The following is an 18,293-nucleotide window of genomic DNA, read 5'->3' as shown; positions in this document are numbered from 1 at the left end:
CTGCTGACCACAACCCTTGTCTCTGCAACTGCCTCTCCCACCACCCACTCTGATGCCACTTTACCTCCAGAGAGGAGTTTGCTGCCATGATTCTGACCTGGGGCCTCAGGGTTCCATGCTGAAATGTCTGGGTCATGAGCTGTCCTCCTGGGAGAGGTTGCTGTTGTTTTCCATTGACCTTGAGCATGGGGTGTGGTAACACTGAGACACCCCACAGGGCCTCCTGGATCCAGACTCCCTCTTCCTCACCTTCCATGTGGATGGATGGAGGGATGGATCGATGGACAGATGGCTGATAGATGAGTACATGAATGGATGGATGGATGGACAGATAGGTGGATGGGTGGATGATAGATGGGTGCAAGAATGAATGGATGGATGGTGGATGGATGGACAAATGATGGACAGATGATGGACAGATGGGTGGGTGGATGAATGATAGATGAACAGATGATTGATGGATGGATGGATGGGTGGATGGATGATAGATGAACAGATGATTGATGGATGGATGGATGGGTGGATGGATGATAGATGGGTACATGAATGGCTGATGGATGGATGGATGATGGACTGATGGTGATGGCAGCCCCCAGTCTACTACAGAATCTCAGTACCTCTTTTTGTTCTCTCTCCTTGGTTTCTGAGTGCCCCTCATCTTTGTACAGAATCTCCAGCTTCCCCTGCCACCTCCCCAGCACTTGGCATCTTCCTAAAACCTTATAGAGATTCTAGGAGCAAGTATTCAAGCTAATAGTCATCCGCAGTGGCCCCTTAAGTCTCCCAAGAAATGGAGAGAAGGCTCGTCCTCTTGCTGTGGCCTGATGTCCACAAAGCTGTGCTCTCAGTCCCATCCCCCCACACTGGAGACAAGGCACCTAGTGGCCACTGGTCCCCAAAGGACAGAAGCCCGGCTCTGTACCAGGTGTGTCAGTGCTATCGAGAGTAAACGCTGAGTCAGAGCCCTGATGAGAGGAGGCCAGTCCCTGGACAAGGAAGCTGTGTCAGGCCCAGGCGGCAGCAGCGCTGAGCATGAGCCCACGTGCCTTGAGGAGAGGCCCAAGGTCACCGGACCTCCTGCTGCCCGTCCTCAGCTGAGCTCAGACGGCCTGCGGCACGCTCAAGTCTCCCTCTGCCAAACCAGGACCCAGTCCCCAGTCTGCTCACCTGGAGACGCCAACTGTGAGTAATAAAAACGCAGAGAGGATAGACTTACGAATCTTCCTTCAGTTAGTCCTTCAGATGAAATGGATTGAAACATTGAAAACAAAATGGTATTAATTTGGATGGTGGTGTGATTGTTAGCCCTTAAAAAGCAAGAACACAGTTAGATGATCTTGACTAATGAAAGATGTTTTTTTTAACTTATATTCTAGATGTGTTCATATATAATTAGTATGTTACATGGTGTAAGTTTAAGGTATAGAATGTGTCCATTTGACACAGGTACACATCACAAAATAACCCCCACCAGAGTGTCACATAATTACAATTCTTTGCGGTGAGAACGTTTATTATATACTTTCAAGTATTTGACAAGTATTGTTAACTCTAGCCACCATGCTTTGCATTAAATCCCACAATTTATGGGCTTCCCAGGTAGTACTAGTGATAAAGAACCCGCCTGTCAGTACAGGAGACATAAGAGCCGCGGGTTTGATCCCTGGGTTGGGAAGAGCCCCTAGAGGAGGGCGTGGCAAACCACTCCAGTATTCTTGCCTAGGAAATCCCATGGACAGAGGAGCCTGGCAGGCTACAGTCCTGGGGTTGCCAAGAGTCGAACACAAGTGGCACGACTCAGTACACACATTCCTCTTTTAACTGGGAGTTTGTGTCTTTTGACCAGCATCTCCCTATTCCTCCTGGCACCACCATTTTACACTTTGACTCTGTTGTGAGTTTGACATTGTCTAAAGATCCCACATGAAGTGATTCCATACAGCGTTTGTCTTTGTGTGTCTTACCTGACTTCACACAATTCCCTCAAGATCCACCCACGTTGTACAGTGTTGTGAACATCTAGTTTATGGTGTAGAATGAGGAGCCATACATCCTGTGGAACAGTTCTGCTTACTGGAAAGGTGCTTTCCTCCGCTCCATCATGGAGCCACTGCTATCCTGGAGCATTGAACCAAAATCAAAATACAATTACGATGAAACTAATATAACATTGCATGTCAATTATACTTCAATCTTAAAAGTCCAATCATGGAATTGCAGAGTTCTCAGTTAAGGTAGTAAGAATCCTGTCAATTAACTAAAAGGGAGCAGAAAAATCATGGCAACTGGCCCCCATCCCACCCAGGATTAAGGTAAAATAATCCCAACTGAAGAACAAGAGCCAGTCTCATCACACACTTGACATAAGACAGGTTGCTGTGAGCTTAGTCGTTTAGTCATATCCAACTCTTTGTAACCCCATGGACTGTAGCCTGCCAGACTCCTCTGTCCATGGAGATTCTCCAGGCAAGAATACTGGAGTGGGTTGCCATGCCCTCCTCCAGGGGATCTTCCCAAACCAGAGACAGAATCCAGGTCTCCCACACTGCAGACAGATTCTTTACCATCTAAGCTAGCGGGGAAGCCCATAAGACAGGTTAACAGGAGAAAAAACTAATTTAATTTTTACACACAGGATCCCATAGAAATATGAGACTTGAAGAAGTGACAAATTGACAGCTTTTACAGCTTTAGACAAAGAAATAAATTTGTGAATAACAAACAAATTTGTGAGTAACTGACAGAGAAAGAGTTTGGGGCATGCAGTAAATTGATGAGAAAGTATCACCATCAGGAAGAAGGAAGTAGGTTTATTTACCCAGCCTTCTTGGCCCTGAATCCAGGTCTCTGGAGGTAAGGATGCTTCATCCTCTTATATGGGGAAGTGGAGGGCCCTTCACCCGGGGGATTTATCTTTAAGGGGGACAGAGTGAGTCAGTGTCTTTCTTATATCACCTATTTCTTAAGTAACTTTGACTAAAAAATTCTGGGGCAGCTGCTTGTGCCCCTGACAGCAAAAAGTTCCGGGTTACCACATGGGGAACACGAGCCCCCCACGAGGTCCCCACCTCCTACAAGCCCTAGGACCCCTGACTCAGGTAATTTGAGCCTTGGCAGTTGCCATCCGGGCAGCTGGCCACATCCTTGGAAAGTGTCCTCTGAGCTCCCTGACCCTTGGTCCAGCCTCTGGGCTCTGATTTTCAGCTGAGACTTGAAGGTGAGGATATGGCTTAAAAGAAATCCTTTACTTAACTCATTGGTTTACTTTTTTAATCTTTACTGTTAGTAATGTAGGTGTGGCTATGTAGACAGGACTGATTAGCTCAAGCCAGAAAGAATTTTAATGAGCCTAAAAAGGTAGAGATATTTTTGGTGCTGGATTTTGAGGCTTAACCAGGTTCATGTTTGGGGCAGAACCACATCGTAGGATTCATGTCCATCACCAAGGGGTGCAGTGTCTGCTTGTCTTTCTTTCCGGGATGTCAGAAACCACGAATGTTAAATGCCTAGCTTCTTTCACCACTTTGGGCTGCAAGGCAACATTACAATTCTATGATTTATTATTCATCTATTGGCTAGAATGATTCTATGAAGAGAAACTTCTTTTATCTGCTATTAACTATTCAGCAGAACAGTCATATAGAAAAGTCAGGAAGAACCATTTACTCTTTCCCTCCATTTATGATTTAAAACTAAACAGTTGGTTTCTAAGCTTCAGCAAAGACCTTTGTCATAGTCCCCTTGGGCTGTCGTAACCACATACCACAGACTAAGCAGGTTACACAACAGAAAGGTGTTTTGTCACAGCTCTGGAGGTGGAGGGCCCGGATGTGGCCGGCCTGGTCTCTCCCGAGGTCTCTCTCCTGGGTACGCAGGCTGTTCCTCACCCAGCCATCACTCTGTGCAGCGACAGCCCTGGCTTTAATCTCCAGCTCTAACAAGAACACACAGGTTGGAGAAGGGCCACCCTACTGGCCTCACCTTAACTCAGTCACCCCCTTAAAGTCTTGTTTGCAAATGCAGTCACACACTGAAGCCCTGGAGATTAGAGCTTCAGCATATGAACCTGGTAGGGACGGCATCCGTCTATAAAGGTGACCAGTGAGTGAATGCCATTGCCACAGAGACAGAGCACCACAAACTCGGCCACTTGAGAGGGCACACACTAATCATCTGATGATTTTGGAAGTGGGAACTCCAAGCAGGCATCTCAGGTCAGAACCATGGTGCCAGCAGGACCATGACCCTTCCTGCAGGTCCTAGGAGCACTGGCTTGGGACTCATGCTTTCTGTTGGCAGAATTCAGCCCCTATGACCGCGGGCCAAGGTCCACGTCCCTGCACTGTCGGCTGGGGGTCCTTCTCAGCTCCCTGGGACCGTCCCTGGGCTCCTGTCCCCTCCCGCTTCAGTCAGTGGTGTTCTGGGTGTCCCACCAGGCTTTGAGTCCCTCTGGCCTCCTGGGCTACCGCATCCCTCAATTGGCTTTTCCATGCCTCCTGCTCTCTTCTATCCGTCCTTGGGATCATGTTAGCCCCTCTGCCCGAGATAACCCAGGACAAGCCTATGGCTTTCGTATCCTTAACCCTAATTCCATCTGCAAAGTCCCTTCACCAGACAGTGGAAGGAGCAAAAATTAAGACTTGGATACCTTTGGGGCTATTATTCTACCTAACACAATATGTGTTTAAAAAAAGAAATATATCAAAATAATAACAACTCATGCAATAGGTTTTTTTTCCTTGTGTATCTGGGCTTACTTTAAATTTTATGTAACATATATGTTTATATTCATAATGAAAAGAGTAGTTCTTTTTTTATATTTATTTTTGGTTGCAGTAGTCTTTGTTGCTGTGCACAGGCTTTCTCTAGTTGTGGTGAGCGGGAGCTACTCTTTAGTTGCTGTGTGCAGGCTTATCATGATAGTGGCTTCTTTTGTTGCAAAGCACAGGCTCTAGAGCACATGGGCTTCAGTAGCTGCAGCAAATGGGCTTAGTTGCCTCGTAGTATGTGGAATCTTCCTGGACCAGGGATTGAACTTGTGTCCCATGCATTGGCAGGTGGATTCTTAACCACTGGACCACCAGGGAAATCCTAGTAATTTTTTTTTTTATAACTGAAGTGTAATTGATTTACAATGTGCTAATTTCTGCTGCACAGCAAAGTGATTCTGATAAGCATATGTATACATACTTTTTTTTTTTTTTTGCATATAAGAGGTAATTCTTAATGAAGGAATGTGGATTACCAGGCAGGCTTTGGCTGCAATCCTGAGCAAGTATTGTTCAAGAGGCTCTGAGCAGCCTTACTTGTGTGAGGGTGTTAACACTCCTTCCTAATAAATCCTTGATTCATTTACAAATTAAAAGAGAAAAGTTTGTAGAAGACCTACCGTGAAAGGCCCATTAGAAGCTTTGTTCTCTTCCCTCCTCCCTCCTGAAACCTACCATAATCTCAGGACTTTTGTCCAAACTCTACTTTCTCTGACACTTTGCAAACACAGCTGCCCCTCAGTCTCCATTCTGAAGGGCTGGGCTTGCTCTGAGGTCAGGAACCCCTTAATGGCAGGCCTGGGTGTGGTGAGCACTAGCCTCCCACCAGCTCCCCAGAGCAGCTGCACCAGGCCCCCACTCAATTTCCAATAACCGTTTATAGGCTCATCTTCAGGAAGGAGATGGCAGGAAGAGAAGGCAGCTTCTCCTGCCTTTCATTTCTTTTAAACTTTTTATTTTGTACTGGGGTATAGTGGATTAAAAATGTGATCGTTTCAGGTGAACAGCAAAGGGACTTAGTCATACATATACATGTATCCATTCTCCCCAGACTCCCCTCCCATCCAGGCCGCCACATAACATTGAACAGAGTTCCCTGTGCTAGACAGTATGTCCTTGTTGGTCATCCATTCTAAATATGGCAGTGCATACATTTCCATTTCAAATTCCCTAACTATCCTGGAAGGACCCTTTCATTTTATTCAAGAGTCAGAATGAGTTAACAAGTACAAGGTATTCAGCCAAGCACATGTGAATCTAAGTATCCAGTGACTGTTGCTGCTGCTGCTGCTAAGTCGTGTCAGTTGTGTCCGACTCTGCGACCCCATAGACGTCAGCCCACTGTTAGATCCTGACTATTGCCACTGTCCCTAGTGGCAGCAGACAACATCTCTGGAATCACAGTAGCCAGCTATCCTAGGAAATAGCGGCAGCTCCTCCTGCCTTTCTCATTTCATGCATTTAAGACTCTTTCAACAGAACAACAAAAACAAACAACGTGATTCTAAATCGGACAGAGAACTGAAATAGACGTTCTCCAGAGGAAACATACAAATGACAAATGAGCACATTTGGGGGGAAATGAAACTCAAAAGCACAATGAGATGTCACCTCACACTCTTTAGGCTGGCTGCTATTACATTAAAAAACAAAACAAAACAACAACAGAGAATAACAAGTGTTGGTGAGGATGAAAAGAAATCAGAAACCTCATATACCTTCGGTGGGGATGTAAAAGTGCAGCCACTGTGGGCGATGGGATGGCAGGTCCTCAGAAGAGAGAATATAGACTCATAAATGGTCCAGCAATCCCACTTTTGGATATTTACCCAAAAAGACTGAAAGCAGGGTCAGTTCAGTTCAGTTCAGTTCAGTCGCTCAGTCATGTCCAACTCTTTGCGACCCCATGAATCGCAGCACGCCAGGCCTCCCTGTCCATCACAAACTCCCGGAGTTCACTGAGACTCACGTCCATTGAGTCAGTGATGCCATCCAGCCATCTCATCCTCTGTCGTCCCCTTCTCCTCCTGCCCCCAATCCCTCCCAGCATCAGGGTCTTTTCCAATGAGTCAACCCTTCACATAAAGTGACCAAAGTACTGGAGTTTCAGCTTTAGCATCATTCCTTCCAAAGAAATCCCAGGGCTAAAAAAAAAAAAAAAAAGAAATCCCAGGGCTGATCTCCTTCAGAATGCACTGGTTAGATTTCCTTGCAGTCCAAGGGACTCTCAAGAGTCTTCTCCAACACCACAGTTCAAAAGCATCAATTCTTCAGCGCTCAGCCTTCTTCACAGTCCAACTCTCACATCCATACATGACCACAGGAAAAAACATAGCCTTGACTATACGAATCTTTGTTGGCAAAGTAGTGTCTCTGCTTTTGAATATGCTATCTAGGTCAGTCATAACTTTCCTTCCAAGGAGTAAGCGTCTTTTAATTTCATGGCTGCAGTCACCATCTGCAGTGATTTTGGAGCCCAAAAAAATAAAGTCTGACACTGTTTCCACTGTTTCCCCATCTATTTGCCATGAAATGATGGGACCGGATGCCATGATCTTCGTTTTCTGAATGTTGAGCTTTAAGCCAACTTTTTCACTCTCCTCTTTCACTTTCATCAAGAGGCTTTTGAGTTCCTCTTCACTTTCTGCCATAAGGGTGGTGTCATCTGCATATCTGAGGTTATAGATATTTCTCCCGGCAATCTTGATTCCAGCTCGTGCTTCATCCAGCCCAGCATTTCTCATGATGTACTCTGCATATAAGTTAAATAAGCAGGGTGACAGTATACAGCCTTGACGTACTCCTTTTCCTATTTGGAACCAATCTGTTGTTCTGTGTCCAGTTCTAACTGTTGCCTCCTGACCTGCATAAAGGTTTCTCAAGAGGAAAGCAGGGTATTGAAGAGATATTTGTACACCCATGTTCATAGCAGCTTCATTCTCAACAATTAAAAGTTGAAAGGGTCCATGCATGAATGAATGAATAAAATTCAGTCGTAATCAGCTTGTTCGTTTACAAACAGTTCTGTTGTTATTTTTACTGGGAATGTGTTAAATCCCTGATGTTGAGATTTTCTATGCAATTGTCTTTCCACTTATGTACGTCTTTTCTTTTTTTTCCTCTGCACCTCACGGGAATGACAAATTTCATTTATTTATATGAATAAAGATTTATAATGACTTCCCTGATAGTCCAGTGATGAAGACTTCACCTTTGATGTGGGTTCAAGTTCAATCTCTGGTCAGAGAACTAAGATTTCGCATGCCTCTCAGCCAAAAAAAAAAAAAGACAAAATATAAAACAACAGCAATATTGTAACAAATTCAATAGACATCTTTAAAAATGGTCCACATAAAAAAATTTATATCTTAAAAAAAAATTTATATCTTATAGATTCTTTGTGAAACTCAATACCTGTGTTTATATACATAATTTATATGTATATATACATTTATATTTGGATTTTTCTTTTCTGTTGTTGTAAACAAGATCTTTTCTACCACCATATCTTCTAACTAGCTGTTGAGCTTGTATATGAACAATGTCCATGTTTTACATAATAAATTGGTACTCAGCCAAAAATAAATAAATAAATGAAATGCAGTGCTTTCTGAGGATGAATTCACTCTCAGAAAGGAAGGAAATTCTGACATCTGCTACAACATGGATGGATCTTGAGGACATTATGGCAGGTCCTCAATGGACAAGCATTGTCTGATTCCTCTTGTGTGAGGTCCCTGGAGGAGTCAGGTCCACAGAGACAGAGCATAGAATCATGGGGGCTGGGGACAGGAGAGGGGATGAGGAATTAGTGTTTAATGGGTGGTTTCACTTTGGGATCATGGAAAAAACAAGAGAGTTCCAGAAAAAACATCTATTTCTGCTTTATTGACTATGCCAAAGCCTTTGACTGTGTGGATCACAATAAATTGTGGAAAATTCTGAAAGAGATGGGAATACCAGACCACCTGATCTGCCTCTTGAGAAATCTGTATGCAGGTCAGGAAGCAACAGTTAGAACTGGACATGGAACAACAGACTGGTTCCAAATAGGAAAAGGAGTACGTCAAGGCTGTATATTGTCACCCTGTTTATTTAACTTATATGCAGAATACATCATGAGAAACGCTGGACTGGAAGAAACACAAGCTGGAATCAAGATTGCCGGGAGAAATATCTATAACCTCAGATATGCAGATGACACCACCCTTATGGCAGAAAGTGAAGAGGAACTCAAAAGCCTCTTGATGAAAGTGAAAGAGGAGAGTGAAAAAGTTGGCTTAAAGCTCAACATTCAGAAAACGAAGATCATGGCATCCGGTCCCATCATTTCATGGCAAATAGATGGGGAAACAGTGGAAACAGTGTCAGACTTTATTTTGGGGGGCTTCAAAATCACTGTAGATGGTGACTGCAGCCATGAAATTAAAAGACGCTTACTCCTTGGAAGGAAAGTTATGACCAACCTAGATAGCATATTCAAAAGCAGAGACATTACTTTGCCAACAAAGGTTCATCTACTCAAGGCTATGGTTTTTCCTGTGGTCATGTATGGATGTGAGAGTTGGACTGTGAAGAAGGCTGAGTGCTGAAGAATTGATGCTTTTGAACTGTGGTATTGGAGAAGACTCTTGAGAGTCCCGTGGACTGCAAGGAGATCCAACCGGTGCATTCTGAAGGAGATCAGCCCTGGGATTTCTTTGGAAGGAATGATGCTAAAGCTGAAACTCCAGTACTTTGGTCACTTTATGTGAAGGGTTGACTCATTGGAAAAGACCCTGATGCTGGGAGGGATTGGGGGCAGGAGGAGAAGGGGACGACAGAGGATGAGATGGCTGGATGGCATCACTGACTCGATAGATGTGAGTCTCAGTGAACTCCGGGAGTTTGTGATGGACAGGGAGGCCTGGCGTGCTGCGATTCATGGGGTCGCAAAGAGTTGGACACGAATGAGTGACTGATCTGATCACTTTGGGAAGATAAGACATTCTGGAGATGATGGTGGTGTCAGTTGCACAACAACGAGCTTGCGCTTACAAGTGGATAAAATGGTAAATGTCATGTTATGAGTACTGAACCACAATTTTTCAAAAACCTCCTCTATCTCTGCCCATAGGGACTGCCATCTCATCCCCAGACCCCATGGCCCTGACCACGGCGGGGACACAGCCCTCACTAGGGGAGGTGGCGGGGATCCCCCTGCCAGCCACCACCGTGGACAACTGGCACCAGATCCAGGGCTTCGAGGCCCAGCCAGACGACCTCCTCATCTGTACCTACCCTAAGTCAGGTAGCTGTGGGCTGAGTCAGTAGGCTCCCTCGGGGTCACGGTCCCTGGAGGGTTGCCTGTGGGGATCAGAGGGCCCTGCTCTCCTGCCCCAAGGACAGGCTCCTTGGGGAGCTTGAGCCCCTGGGTTTATGGGCTTACAGCTCTGGGGGCCCACCTGCTGGGCTGTCAGCCCTTGGGTGGGGGAGAGGTTGACTTGAACACCCATCAGTCTACCAGGGTGCAGGAGGCAGTTGTCTGACCAGTTCCTGCCTCTCATCTCCCCATCTGGCCGCAGGGACCACGTGGATCCAGGAAATTGTGGACTTGATTGAGCACAGTGGGGATGTGGACAAGTGTCAGCGGGCAGCCATCCAACACCGCCACCCATTCCTTGAGTGGGCCCGGCCGCCCCAGCCCTCCGGTGAGTGCTCCTCCCTGCTGCCTCACCCCCAGCCAGGGCCCTGGTTATGACTAGTGACACTGCATTGACCAACAGGTCATCTCCCAGAGCCCAGGGTCACCTGCCAGCTCCTCCAGGGGGTTTGGACACAGGTGCCAGGACATGTGTACTCTTGCCTGGAAAATCCCATGGACGGAGGAGCCTGGTAGGCTGCAGTCCATGAGGTTGTTAAGAGTCGGACACGACTGAGCAACTTCACTCTCACTTTTCACTTTCATGCATTGGAGAAGGAAATGCAACCCACTCCAGTGTTCTTGCCTGGAGAATCCCAGGGACAGGGGAGCCTTGTGGGCTGCCGTCTATGGGGTCGCACAGAGTTGGACACGATTAAGCGACTTCGCAGCAGCAGCAGCAGCAGCAGCCAGGACATGTGTCCTCATCACAGTATCGTCCGGTTGGCTTAAGAATGCAGAGGCATTTGCATCAGCATCTGATTCCCACACAGGAGCAGCTGCTTCTAGGGAGAAGGTCACGCCTTGTTGATCTCAGGGACGCACTCTCCCCCCACCCATAACATGTTGATCACACAAAGGCAGGTGACGGGTTTGTGTCTCCAGGAAGTGAGTAGGAGTCAGGACCCATAGGCCATCAGGGTCACGGTTCTCAGAGGAAGGAAACAGCCAGCACACCGGGCAGGTCGGTGGGGATGGGGGCATGTGCTCTGGGACCCCTCTCCCCTGGAACTCAGCTCCTCATCCCCAAACTGAGCTCCTGCAGCTGAGAGTGTGTGTGCCACCTGCAGGTAAAGGCCATGGTCCCCCCACAAAAGGCCCCAAGAGCAGAAAGGTAAGCAGGTGACCAACACTCTGGATAGAGCCCTGGACAGAAGTCCCCCTATGATGCTTGTGGGACAAGATCCTCCTCTTGACCTCTTTAAAGGTGTGGAGAAGGCCAGAGCAATGCCCCGGCCCCGGGTGCTAAGGACCCACTTCCCAGCCCAGCTGCTGCCTCCATCCTTCTGGGAAAGCAACTGCAAGGTATTAACATCTCAGGATGGAGGGGGCGAATGCTCCAACCCCAAACATCCTCCGTCATGTGTGCTTCCCCACCTCCCGGGCTGAGGATCCAGGGTCACGGTTGAGATGAAACCCATGGGATGCCTGGTGGAGACAGCAGAGGTACTGAGCACAGGAACAATAGAGCCCGTGAGGCCTAGAACGTAACCACACTGTTACCATGAAGCTGACCTCCAGGGAGACCAGGATGAAGGCATTTGGGGGCCATCACAGCCCTTATCACAGCTTCTGTCTGTCGGGAGGTCCTGGTTTCTGGATAAATATTGTTCTAGGAGATCAACAGGGCCACAAGGAATCAGCTTGTGCCTTGTGGGGAGGAGCCAGGAAGGGAGGTGGGGGCCCCGGGGAGTGTGAGCGGCACAGGCCAGGTGAGCAGCAGGCACAGGCCCCCTGGGACAGCTCAGCATTGGTGACCCTGTGAAAACCACCCTCTATGCCACTTCACCCCCTCTCTACACTCTTTCCTTCAAGTTCCTCTATGTTGCTCGAAATGCCAAGGACTGTCTGGTTTCCTACTACCACTTCCAGAGGATGAACCGGACACTTCCTGACCCGGGCACCTGGGACCAGTACTTTGAAACCTTCATCAGTGGAAAAGGTAGGGGGCCCCCTCCCATCTCGCCACCACCACCGCCGTGCGGCTCAGCCAGGTCCCCGACACCACGTGACCCCCCCAGGACACTGAGTCCTCCCACGGCCACAGCAGACGTCCCCACCAGATCCGGAAGCTTTTATTCCTGGCCACCCGACCAGCAGGGTCTCCCATTTCCAAAAGCATCCCTGTCCCATCATAAGGGCATTATGATGACAGATAATATATGTGAAGCCATATTGGTAGTCAGGTTGGGATAAATTCCCCTGAGGCTGCCCCATTCCGCCTCACCCCCCACGTCAAACAGCTCACAACTCATGGATGTTTCTGGCTGGTAATCTGTTTCCCTCTCTCTCCTATGCACTTGAGGTCAATCACATCCCTGAGCATTGGAAGGCTTTGCAGGGCCCCGCATGGGCTCTCTGCTGTGTTCTCTGTGTCTTACAGTCGCATGGGGGTCCTGGTTCGAGCATGTGAGAGGCTGGTGGGAGCTGAGAGACAACGTCCAGATGCTCTTTCTCTTCTATGAGGACATCAAGAGGGTGAGTAGAGGCCACGTGGGTAATGACCATGTCAGACCCAGCTCTGAGAGACCCTGGGCTGCTTCCAGGCTGCACGTTTGGCAGGGGAACAAGTGTGACCTTCTGACATGATGCGCCCTTCCACTGCCATGTTACTCTCCCCACAGGACCCAAAGCAGGAAATTCAGAAGGTGATGAAGTTCATGGAGAAGAACTTGGATGGAGCCGTGCTGGACACCATTGTCCAGGAGACGACGTTTGAGAAGATGAAGGCAAACCCCATGACCAACCGTTCCACGGCTCCCAAGACCATCCTGGACCAGTCCATCTCCCCCTTCATGAGGAAAGGTGGGTGGGCTGCACAGACTGCACAGAGATGGGTGTAAACCAAGTATTCTATCTGCCCAGTAGCATGGCACCTGCCCTGCTGATAGGAGGGCGCTGGGCTTTACCAGTCCCAGGACAGTACATCGTGCATCATGCCTGCTGCTGGAGGCCCTCAGAGAGGAGAGCTCGCTGGTCCTTTGGGGGCCAGTCCAGACATCTTGGGGATGCCTGGCCTGAGGCCTGGGACCCCAGCAGTAGCAAGGTCTGGGTCTTTGCTCCGAGGTTCTACACAGAGAAGATGAGGGCTTTTCTCCACCAACCAGCTTCCTGCCTTACTGCCCGTTGCTTTTTCTTCCTGCTTCACAGTCTGCTCATCAGCCAGTCTCATCATGGCTGAACAACATAACTTTCAATGGCAACTACTGCTCAGATCTACCTCCTTCCATAATACTTCTTCATTCCAAATCCTAAGAGAGGGATCCTAATTGGCCCAGCTGATGTTTTTTATGGGGGCTTCCCAGGAGGCTCAGCGGTAAAGAACCCACCTGCCAATGCAGGAGACCTGGGTTCAGTCTCTGGGTCAGGAAGATCCCCTGGAGAAGGGAATGGCAACCCACTCCAGTATTCTTGCCTGGAGAATCCCCATGGACAGAGGAGCCTGGCAGGCTACAGTCCATGGGGTCACAAGAGTCGAACATGACTTAGCAATTGAACAACAGCAACGCCACAATGTTTTCAAAGGGAAAAAATAAAACCCTTTATCACCATTTAATTTAAAAAGTAATATATGTGATTATAAAAACATAAATTCGCATTTTAAAAGTTCTCTTTACCAAAACCCTGCTCCACAAAGCCCCTCTGTAGCAGTTTTATCGGCACAGTCTCAGCTGTGGTGACCGTCGCTTTGCAACTTCTTTTCTTCTTCTTTCTTCACACACAACTGGATTTCTTTTGCTGCATTTTCCAGTCTACAACAGCTTCCCTGTTACTGAAACAAGCCAAGCAAATCCACTTCTCTCCTTGGGTAGTCTCAGGTAAGGATCTGGTGAGTGGCCCAGCTTTCCGCAGCCCCTCCCCTCAGCTCTGCAGAAATACAGGCACCACGGTGAAAGCCAACCCCACAAAATTCAGGCAGGTCCCCCACACACATTCCTCACTAGAGTCTCAAATGCGCCACAAGGGCAGGGCACAGTGGGACCATGAAGCTCTCTGGGGGCTCATGTCCAGGTGCATTATAACTCATCAACTCTTCCCCAGGAGTCAGACTCTCAACTCTGGCTGTTTTCAGTCCTTGTCTTTGTGAATCACACTCCAGCAAACTGCTCTGTGCCTATGTTCTCACATCCTGATACTCTTCCTTCTCTTGCATAATTTTCCAGAAGAGGCACTGTTGGGGCAGAGTATTTCCCTCTTTTGAAATTATTTTCATAGTTACTGTTGGGTGAAAAATAGTACTTCATTCATATTTTTCCCCCAAATCTTTTTCCTTTGGGCTGGAACTTACCTCCAGTGAACTGCAGCATACAATTAACAAGACTTGATAGATGAGTGCATACATGCAACCAGCACCCTAATCAAGCCTTAAACATCTTCCTCCTCACAAAGTCACTTCTCCTGCCCCTCTCCAGGCCATCTCTGCCCCCAGAGACGATCCCTGTGCTTGTCCCTATCCCCACACCCATTGTGCCTGATCCTAGGCTCCCTTGAACAAATCAGGCAGTGGACTGTCTTGTATCTGGAGTCTTTTACTCAGTGGACATTTGGAGATTCTCCCAAGTGGCTGAGTGTTAGAAGCGCATGCTTTCTCACTTCTCCATGGTTGCCCTTCATGTGAACAGACCTCGGGTGGGTCCCAGTTGCAGCTCCTTTGGGTTGATGGTCCTCTGATTTAGGGGCCCTGACCTCTGATCAGGTGCTCCGGGGCGCATCTCAGCCAAGAGCAGCAGGAGGAGGGGTACCACCAGGGATGTGGGTGAGGCAGTATGCAGGCACACATCCCTTCTTCACTTGGGTCACCAGGACTCCCAAGCAGTGATGTTTGTCTGGGCTTTCCCCTTCCAGGAATCGTGGGGGATTGGAAAAACCACTTCACGGTGGCTCAGAATGAGAGATTTGATGAAATCTACAGGCAAAAGATGAAAGGAACCTCAATCAACTTTTGCACGGAGCTCTGAGCCAAATAGCAGTAAAGAGGCAGCTATCAGGATACAGCCTTATCCTTCATCCTGACCCAAGAGCCTCGGAAAGCAGGCTGTCCACCAACTCTGCAGTCATCTCAACCATTCTTTCCAAAGTAAAAAACTAGATAGCTTTATAAACTAAGTCAAATACAAGACTCGAATACTGCAAGGACTGTTAAAATTTCCATTATTCTGGAAAGTGCATCCTAGTTCTCTAGTCTGTAACATAATTATATCTTCAGTGTCCGTGTGCAAATACTTGGCTACATCTCTATTGAGAGTATGAAACCTCTGACGTCAGGAACTCCAGTTGTGCTCGGTCCTGGGTCCCACCTGGTCACTGTGGGAAGGGACACCTGGAGGATGGGCCAGTGCGCAGTCCCGAGGATTCACATTCTGACGTCCTTCCCTGGGACAAAGGGGAGGGGCAAAGGGGAGGGACCAGATGCTAATGCCTGACCCAAGGAGTCCTGGTGCTGAGTTGCATAGGAAACAGAAAGCTCAGGCAGTGAATTTTAATGGAAGAGGGACCTAGGAGACAGGGGAGTGGCATCAAGTGTCAGCCCAGACACGGTGGTCAGATTTGGAGGCACCAGAGTCTCACTCCAAATGCTGGGCCCTCCGGGGACCCTGTCAGCATCCGGGCCCTTCAAGCTCCCACATTACCTCTGCTGCTCTGTCCACACTCAGCAATTCACTTGTCTGTACCCACACTAGATCGTAAAGTCTTTTGTGTCTGGTCCCACATATTAGTCAACATTCACTCCAGCACTTAAGGCAGCACCTGGCCTGGAAGGTGTGTGCAGAAAGTGCTTGAGTGCCAGTGGATAGCATGAGGGTGTATGACCACAGGAAAGTAGTTACATGGCAGGTCACCAGTTTCCAGCTTTTAGTCCCAACTTCTGTCATCTAAAGCTGAAGGCAGTGGAGACATTGACCTGGGGACCCAATGGTGAGGATGCATTAAGGCAAATGAAATTCTAACTTTTCATTACCACCCTTCACTGGCAATTCTCAACAATGTCAGGGATAAAATACTCTTACGCAGCTGCGGGCATGGTGGGGGGAGGGCGGGGCAGGGTCTATTGGCCGAAGTTCTAAACAACTGTTTGTTTACTACTGAGTTTTTAATTGGAAGATAATTATGATATTGTGATGGTTTCTGCCATACATCAACATGAATCAGCCAAGGTATACATATGTCCCCTCCCTCTTGAACCTTCCTCCCACAGCCCACCTTATCCGACCCCTGTAGGTTGTCACAGAGCATCAGCTTTGAGTTACCTGTGTTATCTAGCAAATTCCCACTGGCTATCTATTTTACATATGATACTGTATATGATTCAATGCTACTCTCTCAAATCATCCCACCCTTATCTTTTCTGACCACAACGCTATAAGACTAGGTATCAACTACAGGAAAAAAAAAACTAAAAAACACAAACACATGGAGGCTAAACTACACACTTCTAAATAACCAACAAGTCACTGAAGAGTCCAGAGAAGGCGATGGCACCCCACTCCAGTACTCTTGCCTGGAAAATCCTGTGGACGGAAGAGCCTGGTGGGCTGCAATCCATGGGGTCTCGAAGAGTCGGACACAACTGAGCAACTTCACTTTCACTTTTCACTTTCATGCATTGGAGAAGGAAATGGCAGCCCACTCCAGTGTTCTTGCCTGGAGAATCCCAGGGACGGCAGAGCCTGGTGGGCTGCCGTCTATGGGGTCGCACAGAGTCAGACAAGACTGAAGCGATGCAGCAGCAGCACTGAAGAGTCAGAAAAGAAAGTAAAAAATACCTGGAAACAGATGACAACAAAAATACAACGACCCAAAATCTATGGGATGCAGCAAAAGTAGTTCTAAGAGGGACGTTTATAGCAATACAAGTTTACCTCAAGAAAAGAGAAAAATGCAAAATAAACAATCTAAACTTACACCTAAAGCAACTAGAAAAAGAACTACGAGAAGATAAGACGGTTAGATGGCATCACCAATTCAAAGGACTTGAGTCTGAGCAAACTCCAGGAGATAAAGAAGGACACACGAGCCTGGTGTGCTGCAGTCCATGGGATCACAAAGTCAGATACAACCCAACAACTGACAACAGCAACTGAGTTTTAATCATGGGTACGTAAACGTCTATGGGGTCGCACAGAGTCGGACACGACTGAAGCGACTTAGCAGCAGCAGCAGAAACTTCAAAGCAGTGGCTTTTTATTACATTAAAAAGTTGTCTCTATCCCCCACAGATTGAGATTTTAGATTATAATTTTTTTCTGTTTGGTTCCACATCTTACTCCTCTTTGTGAAGATTATTGATAACTAAGAGGACCCCCAGCCCCCAGCCAGATGAGTTTGTAACAGTTCACAACTCTTCAAGCTCACTTCAGGTACAATCAGGGAACCTTCAATACCGAAGTATTTCTATAACTAAACTTAGTGGTGGATTCAGAATGAATAATGATGCACAGTTGGTTTAAAGACAGAGAAGCAGAACTTATTTGTTCACCTCTGTCAATTGCATGACTCCTTGGAATTTTTGCTTGTATTCTGATTTTAAAATGGTAAAATTTAAATGGATGTGAATTCTGATGTATAAAATTTTTGTTTAGTGAGTTCAAGTTTTGTTCACACAGAAAATAGTTTACTGATTTTGAATAACTTTAAAATTGAAATTTACTTTTCTAATAGTCAGTTATTTGTTTTAAAACTCAAGAATGAATCAAGAAAATGAAATATTACATGAGTTGTATGATTTAGTCACTGTCTGAATTGTACTTTTTCTGGACACTTTTGTTTTAGTAAAATAGACTTGTGATTTCTTTTTAACTGGAATGAGTCTATACACAAAGGGGAATAAAAATTTCATTGACTATGTTTTCTTACTGATGTTTTATTATTTGTTTCTATACATGATTAATACAGAAAATAATTATTTGTATATGGGAAGGAAGTGTTTTTTTAAAAAAATGATTTGTTCCAGAGTCAGATACAGTCCAACCCATAAACTGCATTGTGGTTTGTTTGTTAAGTTAAACTCTTTCCTATTCCTCAACAACTAGGAACCAAGCACATGGACTTCAGTCTTAGTGAATCAAAGGGTTTAAAAATCTGTTCTGGGAGATTAGATGACCTGGGTATGCATGTGTGCCATG

At 46.9% G+C, this 18,293-nt stretch overlaps 1 protein-coding gene across 2 annotated transcripts; it reads left to right on the top strand.

Annotated features, from left to right (window-relative positions):
* The first annotated feature begins 515 nt into the window (after positions 1 to 515).
* LOC113901254 (sulfotransferase 1C2-like) lies at positions 516 to 16,499 on the top strand. 2 transcript variants are annotated; one of them, XM_027555434.1, is made up of 9 exons: positions 516 to 1,182; positions 9,886 to 10,059; positions 10,334 to 10,459; positions 11,378 to 11,475; positions 11,986 to 12,112; positions 12,554 to 12,648; positions 12,795 to 12,975; positions 13,922 to 13,988; positions 15,016 to 16,499. In XM_027555434.1, exons 1-9 carry the CDS (start codon positions 969 to 971, stop codon positions 15,059 to 15,061), a joined length of 1,128 nt encoding a protein of 375 aa, XP_027411235.1. In that variant the 5' UTR covers positions 516 to 968; the 3' UTR covers positions 15,062 to 16,499. The 2 variants fall into 2 exon arrangements, with proteins under 2 accessions (XP_027411235.1, XP_027411234.1); XM_027555433.1 differs by lacking the exon at positions 13,922 to 13,988.
* Positions 16,500 to 18,293: the final 1,794 nt, after the last annotated feature.

Source organism: Bos indicus x Bos taurus, chromosome 11, assembly GCF_003369695.1.
Source record: "Bos indicus x Bos taurus breed Angus x Brahman F1 hybrid chromosome 11, Bos_hybrid_MaternalHap_v2.0, whole genome shotgun sequence".
Lineage (NCBI taxonomy): Eukaryota > Metazoa > Chordata > Mammalia > Artiodactyla > Bovidae > Bos > Bos indicus x Bos taurus.
The sequence above is the reverse complement of the archived record's forward strand: the minus strand, read 5'-3'. Positions and strand labels throughout refer to the sequence as shown.

What these genes read in the sequence shown, in the direction of transcription:
- LOC113901254 (XM_027555433.1), top strand. Translation starts at nt 969, where the DNA reads ATGAGAGGAGGCCAGTCCCTGGACAAGGAAGCTGTGTCAGGCCCAGGC. An exon ending in TCTATGAGGACATCAAGAGG is followed by an intron (nt 12,649 to 12,794) that starts GTGAGTAGAGGC and finishes CTCTCCCCACAG; the next exon opens with GACCCAAAGCAGGAAATTCA. An exon ending in CTCCCCCTTCATGAGGAAAG is followed by an intron (nt 12,976 to 15,015) that starts GTGGGTGGGCTG and finishes TTCCCCTTCCAG; the next exon opens with GAATCGTGGGGGATTGGAAA.